At 41.3% G+C, this 16817-nt stretch overlaps 1 protein-coding gene across 1 annotated transcript in view; it reads left to right on the top strand.

Moving 5' to 3' along the window:
* The window catches only part of ALDH7A1 (aldehyde dehydrogenase 7 family member A1), a 41480-nt gene that overhangs the window by 14669 nt on the left and 9994 nt on the right, over positions 1–16817 (top strand). The window contains exons 7-13 of the mRNA XM_045487262.1: positions 55–99; positions 3808–3885; positions 6541–6638; positions 11409–11450; positions 12464–12558; positions 14418–14502; positions 15909–16015. Coding sequence (XP_045343218.1) covers positions 55–99; positions 3808–3885; positions 6541–6638; positions 11409–11450; positions 12464–12558; positions 14418–14502; positions 15909–16015 — 550 coding nt within the window. The remainder of the gene's footprint in view (positions 1–54; positions 100–3807; positions 3886–6540; positions 6639–11408; positions 11451–12463; positions 12559–14417; positions 14503–15908; positions 16016–16817) is intronic.

Raw genomic sequence — 16817 nt, 5'->3', positions numbered from 1 at the left:
AGGTATTTATGATTTCCACCAAACTAAGTTGCTTTTTTTTTTGATCCTCTCAAGGAAAGGAGCTCCAACAACTTCCCTCATTAGTGTAGCTGTCACAAAGTAAGTATGTGTGGCTTTCTTTTCCTGAGTATCGAATAATCGGAAAAGGTGATGGGTAGGCCCTACCTTTTAATCCAGTGTGGAAGGGTCATATTTATTAAGTGTGGAACTTGGGTAACCTTTTTTTCTCCTTGGCTTGTAATCAGATTTTTTTTTTTTTTTTTTAAATGTTTGAGAAGGAGAGAGAGAGAGGCGGCGGTGGGGGGGAGGGGTACGATGGGGAGAGAGGGGAGATCTAGCAAGGGAGGGGCAGAGAGACAGGGAGACCAAGGATCCTAAGGAGACTCCATGCTAACAGCACAGAGCCCAATATAGGGCCTGAACTCACAATGGGAAGTTCATGACCTGAGCTGAAGTCGGCTTCTTGACTGACTGAGGTATCCAAGTGCCCCTGTAATAACTTTTACATCATTTTACGGGATATGGAGCTCTTGCGGAGCTGTGTAATTGAACTCTTTGGAAACAAGCCAGATATTGATAAAGGTAGTGAAATTGGGCTCTTCAAAACTTTTATGTCTTTTGGGAAATAACACCAAATCCATTGGAAAGGAAATATCCTTACAATTTACGGACTGTATTTAGTAACTTCTAAATATATTCATGGTTTTGATTTTTACCCAGGTGATAGTTTCCTGGCTTTTGTTTAATAGGTGGTTGGCAAAACAAAGAAATGGTTATTATACTGTTCTATTGACTCTTCTGACACTATCTAAAATGTATTTCATCTTTTGGTGACAGGAATTTTTTTTTTTTTTTTTTCAACGTTTATTTATTTTTGGGACAGAGACAGACAGAGCATGAACGGGGGAGGGGCAGAGAGAGAGGGAGACACAGAATCAGAAACAGGCTCCAGGCTCTGAGCCATCGGCCCAGAGCCTGACGCGGGGCTCGAACTCACGGACCGCGAGATCGTGACCTGGCTGAAGTCGGACGCTTAACCGACTGCGCCACCCAGGCGCCCCGACAGGAATTTTTTTTAATCATTTTAGAGAACTTGACAACTCTGATTGGGACATAAAATCAGTATTACTGGTTTATTGTTGTGGCATTTAGAGTCTGTATAGAACAAGATGTCTTCCCGTGTAGAGTGGTGACCGTTCTTGCTGTTCCATTGGCTGCATGGTCTTCTTTCTCTGATTTAAGAATTGCTGGTAGAAAGCCTGTGGAGTCTTTATGGAAGAGGGTCCTTGAGGTTAGAAGTCCATTGAGGAACAGTGGCTTAGGAATTGACACGTGGGCTGAAAGAGAGAGTAGTAGGTGTTAGTATTTACTTGAAAGGAATACATGATATTGAGGAAACTTTATCCTCCAAGGCAAGATAATTAAATTTAACAAATAACTACTGACTTATTTATAATAATTAAAATTTATGATTATAATTATACTTAAATTATAATTAAGTATTAAAGACAACTCTAATCTGCAGGACACATGAGACAAATCACATGTATAAATATGAGATTCCTGGGCAGTTTTTAAAAATAAACCTTAAAAAACAAACCCAAAACAGTTAATGTTGACAGAGTGAACAGACTTACCGATTGTTATTAAGCAGCTTTTTTTTTTTTTCAAGTTCATTTTTTTATTTTGGGGGAGAGAGAGGGAGAGAGAATCCCAAGCAGGCTCTGCGCTGGCAACACAGGGCCTGACCATGAGATCATGACCTGAGCTGTAATCAAGAGTGGGACACTTAACTGACTGAGCACCCAGTTGCCCCATCAGCTGGTTTAAAATATTTATTTTGATAATAGTTTCACATGTTCTACGTGATTGCTCCTTTGATCTTATTTATTTGCTCTAAATAGTTTGAAGGATTTGAAATGTTCCTATGGGAGTGTGGCTGATTTTTTAGGTAATTGAGAATGTTAGCTGATTCTGTTAGAGAAGACAGTAAATAAAATGATGCTAGATTTTGCTGGAGTTAACTAAAGGTGCTGCAGAATCAGCTAAACGTTCAGATTCCTAGATGAACACTGGCTACGCGTTGTCCCTTTTTCTATTCATAAAGATGTAGGAAAGGTCATAGTTTGCCAGGAGGGATAGCATCCAGTATTTCTCTTTATTCTGTGTCTTTGTAATATTTTATGCAGGAGGAAGGAGGTGAGATCTGCTTTGGACAGGTGTGGGGGTTGCTCTGACTCACAAGCCTGCTGACTCACAAGAAGCAGAATGTCTTAGAAAAATTCCATAGGCACAGCTTTCAGTTACCCATAAGGGACATGAAGTTACAAAAGTCCCTGTGCTCAGGGAAGAGCAGAAAGCCCGAGGTTCCCATTTACAGTTCTCACGTTGTTATGCCAGTCCAGATGAGTTCACCGGTCAGGGATCGTGTCTACCGTAAGTCATGCTGTGTCTCTAGCACTGGTGATGCCTGACATTGACCAGGTCACCTGGGCAACAGAACGAGAGACTTAACCCAAAGTCAGAGGCTCATGCAATAGGGAAAAGGGTTTTGTAAACCCACAGACACAGAGCAAAATCCTGACCCTTCAAAAACAATCTGCCTCCTTCTGCAGACAGTGTATATACCCCGAGTCTGTGGAAGAAATTGTACGACCTGAAATCTAGGTTCAGACATTACAACTGCATGTATGATCCTTGGTGGGCAGGAAAAAAGAAAACCACTATAAAGGACAGCTTTGGGGACAGTTAAAGAATTTATGTTTAACAGCGGTCCCTTTTTTTATGGAAGTGTTTGTTTTTTTAATTTGGATTTTTTAAAAAAATTTAAACAAACTAGAAAGTAGCCAGAAGGTTAGGAGGATTGATGAGTAGTCTTGGCTGTATTCAGGAAGCTCAAAATGAATGAAAGAGAAACCAGAATTACCATTGTTTACAACTCCTCATCAGATTTAAGGTGTATGGAACTGTAGTTATTATTTGGATTCATAGAATAAGTTGTATTATTCAGTGTTAGAAAACTGCTAGCCCACAGTGCTTTAGCCTGGAGGGTGCTGATATTTCTTTAGTAAAGGATTTGGTGTGAAGCCAGTGGAGACTAGTTGTGAACTTGTTGAGGTTCTGTTGGCAGGTGTAGCTCCCTCTGCTGTACCTCCTCAGCAACTACACTAGGTTTGGGGGCCTCTTTCGGTTTCCTCCTTTACCACTTCTCTGGCTGTCTGTCGCTTTGCACAGATGTGTTGGGATTTCATTTGCTGATGGGGACTACCTTTCTTCCTTTTTCTTTCTTTATTTTTTAAAATTTTTTAAGCGTTTATTTTTGAAGGAGAGAGTGAGAGTCATAGCATGAACATCATAGGGGCAAGAGAGAGGGAGACACAGAATTCGAAGCATCTTTTTATTTCTTTGCCATCATTTTGATGGGTTTGTGGCAAGAGACAAAAACAAAAACCAAAAACAAACGTCCTGTGATCACTCTGTCGTCTTAAGCTAGATATGTGTTCCTAGTTTGGCAGAAAAATGTTAGAAAACAGTGAGCAGTTGAACTACCTGACCATTGCATTGTATCTTTTATTTATTTTGTATGTTTTTTTTCTTCTAAAGATTTTAGGGGGAAAAGAGTTCTGCCTTTAAGTGTTGGAAAACCTCGTCTGTAGTATGTGAGGTGAAATGCAGGCCTGCACGTTTGGGGTCAGAGTGAGGGAGAAAGTTGGAAAAGGAAAGTCACGCAGTTGGAAATTATTCCTAGTTTTAGAAAAATCCTTAGAAATTGTTTTCTTTCTTAGTAATTGCTTTTTCCTTTTTTAGGATAATAGCCAAGGTTCTAGAAGACAACAAACTGCCTGGTGCTATTTGTTCCTTGACCTGTGGTGGAGCAGATATAGGGTAGGTCAAAGGGCCCTGCGTCGTCTTCTGTTGAAGGACTCCGGGTTGATTGATCCGAATCATCTTTTTTTTTTTTAAGTTTTTTCAATCTTTATTTATTTTTGAGAGACACAGAATGCCAGTGGGGGAGGAGCAGAGAGAGAGAGAGAGAGAGAGAGGGAGACACAGAATCCGAAGCAGGCTCCAGGCTCTGAGCTGTCAGTACAGAGCCCGACGCGGGCCTCAAACTCATGATCTGTGAGATCATGACCTTAGCTGAAGTCAGACCCTTAGCTGACTGAGCCACCCAGGTGCTCCAGAATCATCTTTATTACAATAATGAAACCCAGTAAAGCTGAGGAGGTGTGAGTGGTTTTTTGGAATCATTATTATTACGTACCTTATTGGGCTTTGTCTTCATTAGTCTTTGTTGGAAGAAGAGTAAGAATTACTTTTTTTAATTACCCAGAGCTACTCGTGTAAGATGTTTACAGCCTAAAATAAGAAACTGCTGGAACATTGGGACGTCTATGGCTTCCTGACACTTGATTTATAAAGGTGCTTACTCACAAAGCAAAGCTGTGGAATTGGAGTCTGGTGTATTCCTCCCCCCACATCCTATTGTCTAGGTTCTTGAGCTGAACAAAAAAAGGGGCCCCTGGGAATAGAGCCTCTTTTTAAAAATGTATTGTTTTAAGAAAATTGCTATATAATTCACATACCATGAAATTCTCTCTTTAAAAAGGTACAGTTGAGTGGTTTTTAGAATATTCACAGTGTTTTGCAACCATTACCATTACCTTATTTGAGAACATTTTCATTTCACCAGGAAGGAACTTTGTACATATTAGCACTCACTTACCATCTTCCCTCTTCCCCCTGGCAACCACTCCTGTACTTTCTATCTCTATAGTTGGGCCTGTTTGGGACATTTCATGTAGATGGAATCATATAACATGTGGCCTTTTGTGTCTGGTTTCTTTAACTCAGCATAACATCAGAGCCTGTTTTTAAGCTGGGAACTGACTCTGATTGCCCTGAACAATGATGGAAGTTGAAGTTGTTACTACTGGCTTAGACTTTGTTTATGTATTTATTTTAAGATTTCATATTTAAGTAATCTTTATATCCAACGTGGGGTTCGAACTTACAACTCCAAGATCAAGAGTCCCATGCTCTGCCCACTGAGCCAGCCGGGTGCCCCTGGCTTAGACTTTAATTAAGTGTGGTTTCATAGGAGTCAGGCCTCACAGCCCACACTGGTGTGGTTAAAATGTTGATCTCCATCCATCACTGTTATCATACTACTCCACCTACTGGTCAGTCTCAAAATGAATGAATGAATGAATGAACGAACGAATGAATCAGTCCTTTTTTTATAAAAATGGGAACGTGTTAGAAAATACAACTTTCACATATAGAGTGGATAGTGAAATAATATCTAAATGTCATTTATAAAATGAATAATATATCCTTTGACCTAGTCTTTTTTGCGCTTTGTACTTTGTTTTTTTTTTAATGTTTATTTTTGAGAGAGAGAGAAATCATGAGTGGGGGAGGAGCAGAGAGAGAGGGAGACAGATTCCCAAGCAGGGACCGCACTGTCAGGGCAGGACCGATGCGGGTGTTGAACCCATGAACTATGAGATCGTAACCTGAGTGAAACTCAAGAGTTGGATGCTTAGCCAACTGAGTCACCCAGGCGCCCCTCTTCTTTGGACATGAGTCCTTCACGTTGGTCTTGAGCTAGCTCAGATAGAGTAGTGTTTGCATTCATGCATTTAGTAACAGCCACTTTGAGTATCCATATCCGTGCTCACATTTGCTGGGCTGAACCTGGGGAAGTCTCCATGCATAATCTCATCAAGCTGTTCCAGCCTTAACCTAAGTCTGATGCTCTGGCTACCCTTCATGGTCCATACTGAGTCCTTTGAAGCTCTGAACCAGGAGCCAGGTGGATCAGATCGATAGTATCTGATTTATATTTCTTAGAGGTAACTGGAAATCCTAGCACAGTCTTTATTAAGTGAGCTTTCGTGAGAGATACTTAAGATGCTTTCCTGCAGCCTTCACATTTTTAATTCTTTTTTTTTTTTTATTAAAATTTTTTTTTTTTCAACGTTTATTTATTTTTGGGGCAGAGACAGACAGAGCATGAACGGGGGAGGGGCAGAGAGAGAGGGAGACACAGAATCGGAAACAGGCTCCAGGCTCTGAGCCATCAGCCCAGAGCCCGACGCGGGGCTCGAACCCACGGACCGCGAGATCGTGACCTGGCTGAAGTCAGACGCTTAACCGACTGCGCCACCCAGGCGCCCCACATTTTTAATTCTTAAAGGAATTAGTAGTTGAGGGGTCTGCAGAATAACTGGGATGTTAATCAAGGAAGTGCTAAGGTCATAATGTATAGGAAGGACTTTCATCCTTAACAATGTCCTCAAGGTGATTTCAGTTTACAGAGAGCTCCCAGACCAGGTTAGCCTATTGTGCTGTATGGCTCTGCCTGTGAACATCTAGTTCATTTTCATGAAAACTTTCCTTTGCATCCTTGGGATAGACATATTTGTATCTTTGACTGAGTCTTTTCACGATGAGGAAATGTTCTGACCTGGTTCCAGCAGGTACCACTGTTGCTGGGTTTCTCTGCCTTGGGTGACTGTGTTTATTCCCCTGCAGCACTGCGATGGCCAAAGATGAACAGGTGAACCTGCTGTCCTTCACCGGGAGCACACAGGTGGGAAAACAGGTGGCCCTTATGGTGCAGGAGAGATTTGGTAAGTGTTGCCTTTTAATGAGGATTGCCGTTCCATCAGGGATGGATATGAAATCTAAAAGTTGGGTTTTTCCTCCCTGATTCCTTCTGAAGGGACAGCAGCCATGTTTATTTGAATATCCAGGTAACAGAGGGATACAGCTATTAATGGGGAGATTGCAAATTTAATAGCATAATTTTCAGAAGGATTTCATTTTCCCCCTAAATTACCATAGTGAAATCCTATCAAATACATTTCTTTATTTCTATCAGAAGTGTTTGGCAAATTAAAAACAGAAAATTCATGCTCCAAGCAGGACCAGGGAGTACAGGACCTAGAATAAGTATGGAACGGAAGACTTAAATCTGTTCTTGTTTACATTTTATGTATATATGACTGAAAAGGGTTTTATACACACAGCCTTGTATGCTTTATGGCTCATTAAGGCAGTTTTATTATTTATTTATTTATTTATTAAAAAGATTTAATTTTTTAAAGTAATCTCTACCCACAGTGTGGGGCTTGAACTCACAACCCCAAGATCAAGAGTCCCATGCTCTACCAAACTGAGCCAGCCAGGTGCCCCCACAGGCATTGGTTTTCATTTCATTTCATTTCATTTCATTTCATTTCATTTCATTTCATTTCATTGTGTGCTTATTTATTTTTTTTAAAATTCATACATTTATGTTGAGAAAGAGAGATAAAGAGAATCCCAAGCAGGCTCTATGCTGTCAGCCCAGAGCCCAACACGGAGCTTGATCCCACCAACTGTGAGATAAGACCTGAGCTGAAATCCACAGTCTAACATTGAACTGAGCCCCCAGGTGCCTGCCAAAGGCATTGCTTTTAAACAGCAAGTTTACAAACCAGTAGAGCTAATAACTAAGGTCAGCAAGGTTACAGGATACAAGATACAATACAAAGATCACTTGCATTCCTTTACTTTGACCATAAGCATTCTCAAAATGAAATTCTGAAGACATTTACACTAGTGTCAAAAAGAATAAAATACTTAAGAATAAATTCAATAGGGGCTCCTGGCTGTCTCAGTTAGTAGAGCATACAACTCTTGATCTCAGGGTTGTGGGTTCAGGCCCCACGTTGGACGTGATTACTTAAAAATAAAATCTTTAAAAAATAATAAATACAACAAAGGAAGTTGGAGTCTTTCACACAGGAATTACTAGAGTATCATTGAAAGTAATTAAAGAACACCTAAGTCAATGTAAAGACATCCCATTTTTACTGTTTGGGAAACTTAGTATTATTGTAGCCTAAGATCAATACTGTCCAAGTAATCTACAGATTCACTGCAATCCCTTTCCAAATGTCAGCTGGCTTCTTTGCAGAATTGACAGGCTGACCCTAAAATTCAGATGAAATGCAAAGGACCCCAAGCAGCCAAACAGTCTTGAAAACGACCAAAGGGGGACCCATATGTCCTAATACTGCAACTTAGTCTAAAAAATTCAGTATAAAAAACTCAAGACTATGTACTGACATCAGGATAGACATAAAAATTAGTGGAATAACAGTCCAGAAATAAACCCTTCGAGTTACGGTTAACTGATTTTTGATAAGGGTGCCAGGACATTTCAGTGGAGGGAAAAATTAGTCTTTTTAACAAATGGTGCTGGGACAACTAGATATCCAAGTATGTACATATGAAAGTAGACCCCACCTCTTCCTGTACAGAAAAATTAACTCCTAATGTATCAAAGACCTGAATGTGAGAGCCAGAACTATCAAACTCTTAGAAGAAAACATAGGAATAGGTTTTTGTGGCCTTGGATTAGGCAATGGTTTCTAGGATATGACCCTTAAAACATAACCAACATGAGATAGACTTCATCAAAAATAAAACTTTCGTGCTTCAGGGGCGCCTGGGTGGCTCAGTCAGTTGAGCGACCAACTTCAGCTGAGGTCATGATCTCACGGTTTGTGAGTTTGAGCCCCATGTCGGGCTCTGTACTGACAGCTCAGAGTCTGGACCCTGCTTCTGATTCTGTGTCTCCCTGTCTCTCTGCCCCGCTGCCACTCATGCTGTGTCTCTCTGTGTCTCAAAAATAAATAAACATTAAAAAAAATAAAAAAAAAATAAAAAAAAAAACTTTCGTGCTTCAAAGGGTACTATCAAAAAGATGGACGGAACAACCTACAGAATGGGAGAAGGTATTTGCAAATCCTTTATCTGATAACATATTGGTATCTAGAATAAAAAGGGACTCTTAAAATTCAGCAATATAAAACACAATCCAGGGGTGCCTGAGTGGTTAGTCGGCTAAGCCTCTGATTCTTGATTTCGGCTCAGGTCATGATCTCAGGGTTTGTGAGTTCGAGCCCAAATCGGGCTCCTCGAAGACAGCGCAGAGCCTGCTTGAGATTCTCTGTGTCCCTCTCTCTCTCTCTGCCCCTCCCCCAGCTCAGAAATAAATAATAAACGTTAAAAAAAATTAACCAATATATCCAACACTAGAGCAGTAGCTAAGTAAAATTTAGTCTGTCATCATGGTGTAGTACTGTGCAGTGATTTTTTTTAAACAGCTCTTAACAACTTAGGTAAATGTGTAAGAGCAAATTAGTTTGTACAATCTCAAGTAAATAGAAATGAACATTGAAGAGATTTGAAGGCCCTATACCAAATTATGAGGAGAGATTTCATTATGCTTATGAGCCATGACTTTTTGCCTGTTTGATACTTTCTGATTAAAACATTTTTTCCTGCAGTGAGCACATACTTGTTTTAAAGTTTCTTTAGTTTGAGAGAGAGTGAGAGTGAGAGAGAGTGAGCCAGCATGAGCAGGGTAGGGGCAGAGACAGAGGAGGAGAGAATCTCAAGCAGGCTCCACACTATCAGTGCAGACCCCGATGTGGGGCTTGATGCTATGAACTGTGAGATCATGACCTGAGCCGAAATGAAGAGTCAGATGCATAACTGACTGAGCCATCTGAGCACATAATTTTTTAACTTTTTTTTTTTGTGGTAAAAAAATGTTTGTGTGTAAAAGCGTATATATGTATATATATTTTGTATTATGTATATAATATAAAATGTATCATTTTAACCATTTTAAGTGTATACTTCTGTGGCATTAAGTACATGTTCATTGTTGTGCAACCATCACCATCATCCATCTCCAGACCTTTTTTGTTTTCCCAACATCATCCCCATTAAAAACCACCTCCGTATTTCTGCCTTCTTCCAGCCCTTGGCAACCATCATTCTCCTTTCTTTCTTTTGTGGATTTGACTCTTCTAAGAACCTCCTATAAGTAGAATCACCACCCAATATTTGTCCTTTTGTGACTGGCTTACTTCACATCGCATGTCTTAAAGGTTGCAACGTGTGTCAGAATTTTCTTCCTTTTTAGGGCGGAAGGTTGTTCCCTTGTATGTATTTACCACATTTGGTTGATTCATTCATTCATTTAAAAAATTTTTTTAAAAATGTTTATTTATTTTTGAGGGAGGGAGAGACAGAGTGTGAGCAGGGGGAGGGGCAGAGAGGGAGACACAGAATCCAAAGCAGGCTCCAGGCTCCGAACCGTCGGCACAAGTCTGATGTGGGGCTCAAACTCACAAACCATAAGATGATGACCTGAGCTGAAGTTGGACGCTTAACCGACTGAGCCACGCAGGCACCCTGATTCGGGCATTTATTGATAGGCACTTGGGCTACTGCTACCTTGCAGCTCCTGTTTTTTGTTTTTATTTTTGTCTCCACCTTGTGGCTGTTACGAACAGCGCAGCTCTGAACATAGGTCTGCTCTTACCTGTTCACGTTCCTGTTTTCACTTCTATTGGTTAGGTACCCAGAAGTGGATTGATAGGCATATGGTAATCCTGTGATTCATTTCTTGGAAAGTTACACAGTCTTCCACAATGACTGCTCCATTTTACACTAAATGTTTGTGGAGTTGGGGAGGGGATATAATTTCACATTTAGAGAAAAGTTACATGACTAACACAAGAAATTCCTGTATACCCTTGAACAAAATTCACCCACTACTTACTTGTTTCCCCATTTGTTTTATCACTTTCTTTCTCTCCGGCAGCACACACACACATAAACTGTGGGTGCGTGTTGTTTTTTAACCTTTGGGGAAAGGTGAAGACATTGTGTTTCTTCACCAAGTATTTTGGTGTATTTCTTAAGAAGGACATTGTGCCATATAACTATGTATGATAAGGTTATTAAAGTCAAGAAATTTGACATCAATGCAATCCTTATGATAGAGTTTAAAAAAATTTTTTTTCACGTGTTTTATTTTTGAGAGAGAGTGAGCAAGTGGGTGAGGGGCTGAGAGGGAGGGAGGGAATCCATAGCGGTTCTTCGCTGAAAGTGGAGCGTCCGACGTGGGGCTCAAACTCACGAACCATGAAACCATGACCTTAGCTGACGTCAGACGTTAACCGACTGAGCCATCCATGTGCCCCCTTATGCTACAGTTTAAATCAGAAAATAAACTGGGGTGCCTGGGTGGCTCAGTCTGTTAAGTGTCCAACTCTTGGTTTCGGCTCAGGTCATGATCTTGTGTTTTGTGAGATGGAGCCCCGCGCCAGGCTCTGTGCTGACATCACGGAGCCTGCTTGGGCTGCTCTCTCTCCCTCTCTGTCTTTCTGCCCTTCCCCTTCTCTCTCTCTCTCTCTCTCTGTCTCTCAAAATAAATAAATAAACTTAAAAAAAAAAAAGAAAACACAGTTGAGATAGGCTGTGATTTGAGGCCATCTGTCAGTGTGCGCTAAGTACTGAAATGGGCATTAACGTGTGTTTGTGTATTTTTACAGGGAGAAGTTTGTTAGAACTTGGAGGAAACAATGCCATCATTGGTAAGGCGCCCTTTATTTGTTTGCTGTTGAGAATAGCTTCGGTAGCCATGGTGACCATACAGAACTTGGGTGGACACTCTTTCTTCCCTCCTCTGTTGTGTGCATGTAAGACCTAATTTTAGGTTTCAGAGTTTCACTTGTGAGATACGACACAAAGGTTTGAAGGCAGAGATAACCAGGAAGGACAGGTGTTCATGCTGGGAAATGTTACCTGGGGCTTCGAGCCTGTGTCTGAGCCTTTGTAGCTTGGCATGATTTCTTGTTTTTCCTTCTGCTTTCTGAAAACTGGCCACATGTTTCTCTAAAGTAAGTAACTCTTACATGACTTGTTGATTCCTTTATATATTAAAAAATTAGTTTGTCTATAGTAAGATCTTGGTTGAGTGCTTTTTTATTGGGAAGGATCACTTCCTTAAAGCATTTTATCACCTAAGCCATAGGCTTGGAGTTTACCCAATTCTCATTTTCAGTTGTCAGGCACAAAATAGGTTATTAGCCTTTTGTGGATAATGAACATAGATGGATTGAGATTTAATAGAAGCATGGATTTTGTGATAAGAAGGCAAAACCTGGTAATTTGTATATTGCCATTGTTACCATGTGTAGATGCCTATATTGTGGTGAACACCAGAAGTTTAAAAAGCATGTGGCGATGGGTTTGTTCGGGTTGGACTTCTAATCTAGAGAGTGTTCATTTGCAAATAGTTAGCATTTAGTGAGCCTGGGTAGTTGCAGGGACTGTGCTCAGCTGTTTCATGTGAGTTTATTTCCTTTAATCCCCCCAAAAATCCTGTCAGGTGCCTACCATTATTAATATCTCTGACAACTGTACTGAGGTAAAGACCATAGAGCTCGTTATTCTGCTCTTAATGGAGGCTTCGTGGTGTGAACATGCTTACATCACTGGGGTAATGCTGACACTCTCTTCCTGAGCTTTCTGATGGCATCATCTGGTCGACCAGTTAGCCCGTCTACATGGCGACACTGACAGGTGTGTGTTTTGTTTCTCCAAGCTTTTGAGGATGCAGACCTCAGCTTGGTCGTTCCGTCGGCTCTCTTCGCAGCCGTGGGGACAGCGGGCCAGAGATGTACCACTGCGAGGCGCCTGGTGAGTGTGTCGGCATTGGGCGCGTGACGTTGTCTTCACACCCCACTTGGTTACACGTTGCGCTGTTAGGAAGTGGTGTACAAGTATTACTGGAAAAATGTGTTCCCATAGACACAACACATCTGTGGCCCTGATACACTCTTATGTGCTCAGGGCTGATGAACCAGGGATTGTGCCCAAGCTACAAGTGGTGGAGCTGGACTGGGGACGGAGACCTCAAACAATATGGACAAAGTCCAATGTCACTTGGAGAATAAAATCAGTTATAAGTTTGAAGAATTCGAAAATTATTCGCTAAAGGATATAGAGCCTTGGCTTCATTATAAAGCCACTTCAGTAAAACATAAAGGTACTAATTTGGGGCCATAAGTCTGGTCTTACATTTCTAGACTTGATGTGACATGGTTTATTGAAAAGCAAATGTGGGTTGTCTCTGGATGAATGTATAGTCTGTGCACACATATATAGGACACATTATTATTAAGTGCACAGAGGGAGATGTGATTTAGCATCAGCGTATGGGGTTTGGGAAGTTTAATGTCTGTACTTATATTTGAGCTGGATTTCGGTTTTGTGTGGGGTATCAGCCTGATTTTCATGGCTCTCATGGTCCTGAAAACTCAGTACTACAACCAAGCAAGTTTTGATTAGGTACAAAGTGTGGCTACATTTGACATTTTAAAAATTATTATTGTTGAGTTTTCCTCTTGTAATTAAAAATTTCAAACAGTTGTGCATTTAAATTACAGAGAAATTGGCTTTGTGTTTTTACTCTTAGCCTCAATATGAACGAATTCTTTATAAGGTTAACATAATCTAAATTAGAATAAAATGGGTCTGGAAATTAAGCCTACTTTTTCTGTAACTTTTCATACTCATTTTTTCTCTGTATTTTATAACAGTTGCAGATCTGTCTTTCCTTTGTTTTTCTATAGTTCTCCAGAAACATCTGAGATATGATATTCATAGAATGTTTACAATTTGTTGAATTTACTTTAGACATTTATTACACTAATGCTAAGAAGGAAACAGGTCATCCAAAAGATTATAATTTTAATGATATGGTGAAATGTGAAATGACATGGAAGTCAAGCCTTCGTATATTCAGCTAAGTTTTACTTTTCCTTTGTGTCTTGGAGCAAGTATACAAGTCCATGCTTTACATTTAGTGTTAAACATTAAAGGATGCTATTAGTCACTGCCCAGATTGGTTTTCATAGGGACAGTGATATGTAGAAAAACCGATTCCAGTACTGTGGACCTCTCCATGACTGCCAATCCATTTGCTACATGAAAACCGACCCAGAGAATGGATGGCTGGACCAGTTCACCCCTGTCAGTGGGAACATAGCTTGGAGCTCACATCCTACCTAGTGTGAGTCCAAAGGCGGTCCTCCTGGTTGAGTCCTCCCTCTGGAGACCTAATCCGCCGAGAGCATGCTATTACACAACAGCCATACCAAGGCAGACCAAACAGCTGTCAATATGTGTTCACCACAACTGGGACAGATACACTTGAGGTTCTCTGGTAATTAAGATGTTGAATGCTTTAGAGTAAAAACAGGCATAATTGCTGTGTGAAGCTTGGCCAGACAGGTCCTTAGAAACTTGGTAAAGACAAGGCTTATGATTTCTGTTTAACATCTACCGAGTGGAAATTTATTATCTTAATGTAGTTATTAAAAGTAGGAATTAAATAATTAAAGAACGTATACTTCTGTTTGCTTTTGTTTTCAGAGATCACAGTGTCTAAGAACTAGTATGAACTATAAATTAGTACTATTAATAAAAATCGCACATTGTTGACAAATTTATGTGTTTATTTGAATCTTCCCTTGAATGTTTCTTTTATCGCTTAGTTTTTACATGAGAGCATCCATGATGAAGTTGTAAATAGACTTAAAAAGGCCTATGCACAGATCCGTGTGGGGAACCCTTGGGACTGTGAGTATCTGGTTGATTTCGAAGGTATTCCTTTTTGACAGTTGGTGTTACCAGTGTTTCTATCCCAGACTTTTTGTTTTTTCTTTTCTGAGAGGCCTGAGGGCATATGAAGCAGGTTATCGGGCACGTGGGGCGTCAAGTCTGCTCCTAGCTTAGGATCCTGGGTGCTTGATGTAGGCTGGTGGGTGAGTCTCGGAGATGATGTTCAGATGGGATGACTTTGACGAGCTTCTTCTCTCTGCACTCTTTTAAAAAAAAAATTTTTTTTCTTTTATTAGCATTTATTTAGTTTTTGAGAGTCGGAGAGAGACAGAGTGCGAGCAGGGGAGGTGCAGAGAGAGGGAGACAAAGAATCAGAAGCTGGCTCCAGGCTCCAAGCCGTCAGCACAGAGCCAGATGTGGGGCTCGAACCCCCGAACTGTGAGATCATGACCTGACCCAAAGTCAGTCGCCCAACCGACTGAGCCACCCAGGCGCCCCTCTCTGCACTCTTATGACCCTTGTGCAAGCCACCACCATTCTCATGGAAGGCTGCAAGAGTGTCCCCTCCCTGACCTGCCTGCTTCCACTTTTGCCTTCCAGAGAAGCCAGAATGGTTTTTTTAAACATGTAATTAGATGAAATAATTCATTTTCCTGCTTCATACACTCCAGTGACTTCTAATGGCTCTTCAGCTGAAACCTGGATCCCTTCCAAGTCTCTCTGGATCAGGCTCACAGTCTCTGTGACGTGACCTCTGCCTCCTCCCCTGCCCACCCCCTGACTGGCTGTGTACCATTTCCTCCCTTGCTCCCTGAGCTCCAGCGTTCCCATCTTTCTTGTAGAGCTCCCAGTGCCCACACTCCGTTCTGCTACTCTTCGCGCTGGAATCCTCTTCAGCCGGCTTTTCCCGTGACTGGTGCTCTAAGATGCCCCTGAGGCCTCCCTAGATCTCCCTTCTTCCTCTGTCCCCTGGCCACTTTTAATGGTCTGGATTCCAGCAGCCATATAGGGCTGCATCTGTTTTTCCCTGTTCCGTTCCTGAGCCTGTGAACTTCTTAGAGCATGATCTCATGGTCATGAATAAACGGATCGTATATTTTAAGTGTGGCGCTCTGATTAATTGGTAGCCATTCCTTTAACCCAGGGATTGACAGATTTCACTACCTGCTTATGTAGAGAAACTTAAAGCAGGACACAGTCCCACCCCCTGGTTTAAGTGTCTGCTGTGACTACTGTGGCAGAGACGGCCTGTGTCATGCAGAACGTTAACTATTTCCTGTCTAGCCTTTTACCAGAAGAGTTTGCTGACTCCTTGTCTACACTGAGAGGCTGTCTGAAGGGGTGGGGCTGTTCATTGCGAAAGGTTTTCTAACAATAATGATGCCTTTTGGGGTGAAATGACACACATTCCTTTTTCTCTGCAGCTAATGTCCTCTATGGGCCACTCCACACCAAACAGTCAGTGAGCATGTTTCTTGGAGCAGTGGAGGAAGCAAAGAAAGAAGGTGGCACTGTGGTCTATGGTGGCAAGGTAATGACAGCCCAGCTTGGTAGTGACAGACGTTTGCTTCCTTTCCTTTCAGCTTGAGCAGGGCTCTGGGCAGATGGCGAAGGGTCCCCCAACTACTGACTTTGCCTTCTCCATCTTTTCATAAGGGGGAAATAGGTGTTTCAATGAGTGACAACATAAAATGCATGGAAAACTTCTGGAAGGACACACAAGAAACTCCGAGTCGTGATGGCTGTTGAATTGAGACCCTGGGAATTTGTATGGAAGGGAGACTTTTCCATGGGACAGTACAAGACTTTGTATTCAGAGCAATCAGAATCTGTATTTAGTGGTTACTTTTAAAAGTCAGTTAAGGCAGGAAATCAAAGGATATGAAGCAGTTTCGCTGTAGATCTCTTGGCTGCAAGTGTTTCCACCACAAACGTTACTGTTGGATAACCAATCGGTTATAAGGCAATTTGGTATAAAGGCAACAAAAATAACTGGTTGACCATTTGGTTGGGCAGTGTGTTGGTCTAGTCACTGGGTTGACTCCGGGGTTTCTTTTTTCCATTGATGGTGTACTCCCATTTTTGTATCACATAAATCTTAGCCCTGATGACGGTCACTGTAGTGGTGCCGAGTTCTGAACTCACGTTTCCCATGGAACTTTGAACTTTGCATTTCCCGTAGAGCTTTGAAACGTCTGTCAGTGGACACGCGGCGACATGTGTAGATCAACAAACACAGGGTAGAAGGTTTTCATAGCACAATACAAAGCTCTGTTAAAAATATGTATCTTAGTATTTGGGAACTGATACCTCTCTGGTTTTTTTTTAAATGT

The sequence above is a fragment of the Leopardus geoffroyi genome, chromosome A1 (genome assembly GCF_018350155.1).
Source record: "Leopardus geoffroyi isolate Oge1 chromosome A1, O.geoffroyi_Oge1_pat1.0, whole genome shotgun sequence".
Lineage (NCBI taxonomy): Eukaryota > Metazoa > Chordata > Mammalia > Carnivora > Felidae > Leopardus > Leopardus geoffroyi.
Note: the sequence above shows the minus strand (reverse complement) of the source record. Positions and strands in the feature narration are given on the sequence as shown.